Source organism: Lathyrus oleraceus, chromosome 4, assembly GCF_024323335.1.
Source record: "Lathyrus oleraceus cultivar Zhongwan6 chromosome 4, CAAS_Psat_ZW6_1.0, whole genome shotgun sequence".
In the NCBI taxonomy this organism is placed as follows: Eukaryota; Viridiplantae; Streptophyta; class Magnoliopsida; order Fabales; family Fabaceae; genus Lathyrus; species Lathyrus oleraceus.
Window position 1 is genome coordinate 223507979 of NC_066582.1, and position 5613 is coordinate 223513591.

Sequence of the window (5613 nt, forward strand, 5' to 3'; positions counted from 1 at the left end):
TGTTGTGTGTTGATTTACTTTTTTTGTTAGATAATTGATATAGTGGTTGCAACAGAGGAAGAGCTAAAATATGACATAGTCAATGCTGCTCTGTTTGAACAAGGACAACAATTTGTAGATGTTATTGATTATCATAGATTGGTGGCTGAGAATAAATATTTTAAAGAGATGATAGTAGTTCTTGAGTATGAAGTGAGGATGATGAAAGAGGCGAGAGTTAACACTCCGTTTGAGGAGGAGGTTGTTCAAGATGATCGACAATTTGTGAACTTTATCACTGAAGATGAAGTAGGAACTTTGGTTGGAGATGTTGGACATAACACTCCATTTAATGATGATGCCAATGTTGCGGAAAATCAATCAAAGTCTAAATCCAACATGACTACAAGAATGAGGAAGAAACTAAGGAAGCGTGGAAAAAGAACCATACTTAATTTATAAATCATTAGTGTTGTAGTGTAGTATTTGTGTAATATGTATTGCAGAACTTGTACCAATTATGATGTGTTGTAGTGCAATGTTGACAATTTGTGGTTGTGTTTTGTTTATGTGCACAATGTCCTGATTATGTTATCGTTCATTTTATGGTTAATGTGTTGAGAATGTGTTGAATATGTTATAGTTCATTATGTTGTTAATGTATTGAGAATGTGTTATAGTGAATATTGTTCCATCAATGTATTAACCAAGTCTGATTTAACAATTTCCCTTGTTTTGAAGTCTGGAACTGCATTAACCAACTTCATGAAATGTATTAACCAGGTCTGGGACTGCAATTTCCCTTGTTTTAAAGTTCGAAACTGCAATTTCCCTTGTTTTATAGTCTGGAACTGCATCAAGCAAAGTTAAACTTTCGTTAACCAACTTCATGAATGTATTAACCAAGTCTGAAAATGCAATTTCCATTGTTTTAAAGTCTGGAACTGCATCAAGCAAAGTTAAACTTTCGTTAACCAATTTCATGAAATGTATTAACCAAGTCTGAAAATGCAATTTCCATTGTTTTAAAGTCTGGAACTGCATCAACCGAAGTTAAACTTCCATTAACCAACTTCATGAAATGTATTAACCAAGTCTAGGACTGCAATTTCTCTTATCTTAAAGTCTGGCACTGCACTAACCGAAGTTAAACTTCCATTAACCAACTTCGTGCAATGTATTAACCAAGTCTGGGGCTGCAATTTCTCTTGTTTTAAAGTCTGGCACTGCACTAACCGAAGTTAAACTTCCATTAACCAACTTCGTGCAATGTATTAACCAAGTCCGGGACTGCAATTTCTCTTGTTTTAAAGTCTGGCACTACACTAACCGAAGTTAAACTTCCATTAACCAACTTCGTGCAATGTATTAACCAAGTCTGGGACTGCAATTTCTCTTGTTTTAAAGTCTGGCACTGTATTAACCAACTTCATATTTTTTTTATGTTTGGATACAAAGTAATTGCATTAACAAAATATTTTATATATTATATACACTAACAAAGTTCAGTACAATTTGGATTATGACAAAAGTCAATTTACAATACTGCACCATTTACAATTTGGATTAATACAAAAGTCAATTTACAATCTTGCAACATCCCACCCGAATATTCCACCTGAATAACCTGCACCACCAAATGTAACTATTGTTAGTGCATGTAATGTTTTGAACTAGATTAAAATAAATGTTTGAATATCATACCATTATGTTAAAATTTTCAAAATAGTATAGATATGTGACAGTCTTCCCAAAATACACATGCCACTAGTCAATAACCAAAAATCCCAAAATCATCATAAATTTGTACAAACTTGAGATGAACCCGTCAAGGTTGTTTCACATGTTGTCAAAAGATCCATGAATGACATACAATTTCCAACCTGTATAATAACATACAAAAATCTAAAATATGACGTACGTAAAATCAAATACATAATAAATTAGTAGTTTAATGAGTACACTTAATTTATCCTTAACATCTACATATGTTTTTCGCAACTTGTACATATGAATCTCTCAAATTTAAAACACAAAAAAATTCTTCAAATGGTACATGTGAATTCAAACATTATTTAATACAATCTTATAATGTACACAAACCACAATACTCGAATCTAAGTAATGCTCTCCATTAACAACCTCAAGAGATGATTCTACACAAATATTACTTCCAAACTGATTTTCCACCATTCCAATATTGCACTCCTACACATTTAAGAAACAAATTGTTAGATTCCATACACACACACACCCATATATATATATATATATATATATATATATATATATATATATATATATATATATATATATATATATATATATATATATATATATATATATATATATATATATATATATATATATACATACACACACACATTTAAGATATCATTTATTAATGAAAGTAGACATACTGTAGTAAGCTCAGTGTGATCAATGTTTTTTGTTCGTTTCCTTGACCTCTTGGCGATCGTTTCGGCGACAAATGTTTTTCTTTTAGATGGAGGAAGACCTTTGCGCTTGACATGTTTTGGACTGTGAATTCTATTACTATTGATTGGATTAAAATCATCATTGAGGTTTTCTTCAATAAGGGCACTATCCTTTGTGGACATATTAGAGCCAAACAAATGTAATGTTTCATGGAGGTCTTCGGTAGTCTCTTCTGACTCAGCAGCTACTTCAGCAACCTCATAAAAATGCTTGCATAATTTGTCAAACCTGTCCATTTGTGGCTTCAACTCTGTTACACCATAACTAGTCTTGATATATGAATGCTTCCTTTTAATGTTTTTCTTCCATCTCGTTAAAAGGTACTTCTCTGGAAGACTTATAATCCTCTCCTGACTACACACGGATAACACATGTCGACACACAATACCTCTAAACTCAAATAATGAGCATTCACATTTGAAATCATGGTTTTCCTTATTAAGCACAACTTTTAAGACTCGCTCTATGCGTATGTCTCCAACTAATATCTCCTCCAACACATGATGCGTAGCAAAGCAACCTTCCATGCTATTTAATGAGGCAGAACAATTCACTTTAGATATGAATTCCACTTGAATTCCCTTGAATTTGGCATTCGTAAACTCACTTTGGAATTGCTTCTCAATGGAAGAGTTTGATCCATATGGAATTGTTGTATCCATCGAATTAAAAGCAGCTTCAAATTCCTTTTCTGCCCGACTTCTAAGAGCATTATCATATTGTTTCACGATCTGATTTAGACTTGTTGTAGAATTAATATATCCATCAAAGAAAGCATGTATGCTCTCACTATGTTGCGTAGTTGACATACCATCCCAAAAATAGATCCTTAACAAAGTTGATGCCCACCTATGACGCTCAATACATAACCCACCCACCCAATCATTTTCTTGGAGATCAAACTTTTCTATGAACGAACACCATTTTTGTTCAAAACTAGCTGTTGTAAATGTATCATAGACGACTTCTTTCATTGCATACTTGATCCTTTTGTATTCACCATATCCACTTAGCTTTTTTGGAATTTTTTCATTATATGCCATAAACACCACCTATGACGAGTTGTAGGGAAGACTAACTCAATAGCATTTTTCATAGCCTTACATTGATCGGTCGCAATACCCAAAGGTGCTTTTTCTAGCATACAACGAAGCCATGACTTAAATAACCACACAAAAGAATCCGTGTCTTCACCTGATAGTAATCCACAACCAAGTAATGTTGATTGACCATGGTGATTCACACCCACGAATGCAACAAAAGGCATGTCATACTTGTTAGTCAAGTATGTTGTGTCAAAAGTTACAACATCTCCAAAATATTCGTAAGCGGCTCTACTTCTTGCATCAGCCCAAAATACATTCCTCACATGAAAATCATCATTCAAATCTATGTCGTAGAAGAAATCTGTATTTTGCTCCCTCATTTTACAAAAATAACTAATCAAAGCCTTACCATCACCTTCTTTTCCAATTGCACGACGCTCTTTGTTAATATAATTCCTCACATCTTTTTCACAAAAGGGAATATTTTCATGTCCTCCTGCATCTTTAACAAGCGATTGAAAAGTCTTGTTGATCCTTACTCCCGCATCATCATTGATTTAGATTGTTCTCCTCACATGTAAGTTCATTTTCTTGTTAGCCTTGAACAATCTTGCTTTTGTAGGGTTAGTCTCATGAGAATGGTTAAATTCAAATTGTGTAATGTACCACAAACCATCTTGTTTCAATTTAATACAAATCTTGGCAGGACAACTTTTTGCTCTAGATGGCAGTGTCTTTAACGTGTATGAAATTTTTGAAATGTTAGACCCCTCTCTTGAACATGAAAGTATTAGGTAGTTGACCTCCCCGTCATCTCCTTTTTTCGATGATCTAATCCTCCATCCAAATCCCTTTTTTAAAGCATACTCTTGATAATATGTTTTAACTTCCTCTAGACAAGAAAAACACATCCCAATTGCAGGAACCCAAAGTGTGTCATCATCATAACCACCACAATCACCGTGATCAACTTCTACATCTTCCCCTTGATTACTACCACATTCTATAAAAATGTTTGAACTGTCCATTCTGACACAAACTGCACAAAAAATGTCAATGTTATGTATAATATAAATTTATAACAATGTTGGTTAATAGCATTCACAAGTAGGGTTAATGTTGTCTATAACTTGGTTAATAAACTCCCGGATATGTGGGCAGGTTTATAACATTGTTTATTACAAAGTTGTTTATTGGTGTGACATAAGTTGGTTAATCAGTTCCCAAAGTGGTTAACGAACCAACATGAGTAAATATATGAAATCAAATCGTTTCACAGTAAATAAACGTGGTTAACGGTATGACCAAAGTAGATGAATATTGTTTAGAACATCGTTAATGAGCAAACGTGAATAAACATATGAAATCTATAACAGTAGATAAAGTTGGTTAATATTGTGTTAAATATAGAAACATATGAACAATTGTGAACAAACATATGATCCAAAAGAAGAACATTGATATTATTGGATGAATCTACAAAAATGGTATCTAGAAACTTACTGAGATAAATCTTCATCTTCATCACATAATGATTCTAAATAATTTTATATTTTTCTTCAAAAACCATGTATGTGATTGGGTAAAGAAAAGAATAGTTGAAGAAGAGATGAGTAGATGTCGCGAAAGAGAAAGAAGAAGAAGAAATGGAAATAGGGACGCTGATATATGTGGTTGTGGTTAGGAGAGAGAGTGTGATCATGGTCCACACTAAATACCACACATCCAATACTGCAATACAATATGTTATGTTTAATATTTATTATTTTAAGTAGTATTCTTACACCGTTCATACGGTGTAGTGTATGAATCAAGTGTAAGAATAGCAAAACTATAATAATAAAGCAAAAAATGCTTCCAAGTAAAAATAGTTAATTAAATTAGTTTTCAAATATATAAAACAAAATTTAATTGACAAAAAATACCAATTATATTGTATATCATCTTTGAGTCTAATTCTATTCATACTAAAGTTAATTTACTCTCTAAATTATTATTATTATTTTATAAAATTAGCCTTTAAACTATCATTATTTTATAAATTTAGTTTTAAATTATTAAAATTAATTGAAATGTCTTTTAGCTACTC

The 5613-nt window shown here is 32.2% G+C and overlaps 1 protein-coding gene across 1 annotated transcript; it reads right to left on the bottom strand.

Moving 5' to 3' along the window:
• Window positions 1–732: 732 nt before the first annotated feature.
• Window positions 733–4552, bottom strand: LOC127136779 (protein FAR1-RELATED SEQUENCE 6). Its single transcript, XM_051063300.1, has 7 exons — window positions 4198–4552; window positions 3728–4020; window positions 2400–3530; window positions 2083–2187; window positions 1794–1862; window positions 1526–1606; window positions 733–981 (listed from the first exon to the last, which is right to left on the bottom strand). The coding sequence occupies exons 1-7, from the start codon at window positions 4550–4552 to the stop codon at window positions 733–735; spliced, it is 2283 nt and encodes a 760-aa protein (XP_050919257.1).
• Window positions 4553–5613: the final 1061 nt, after the last annotated feature.

Excerpts from the sequence above, each read along its gene's own strand:
- LOC127136779 (XM_051063300.1), bottom strand. The coding sequence starts at position 4,552 with ATGGACAGTTCAAACATTTTTATAGAATGTGGTAGTAATCAAGGGGAA. Across the intron at positions 3,531-3,727 it reads ACATGCCTTTTGTTGCATTC|GTGGTGTTTATGGCATATAA; the intron begins GTGGGTGTGAAT and ends AACTCGTCATAG. Across the intron at positions 1,863-2,082 it reads ACTTAGATTCGAGTATTGTG|GTTGGAAATTGTATGTCATT; the intron begins GTTTGTGTACAT and ends GTTATTATACAG.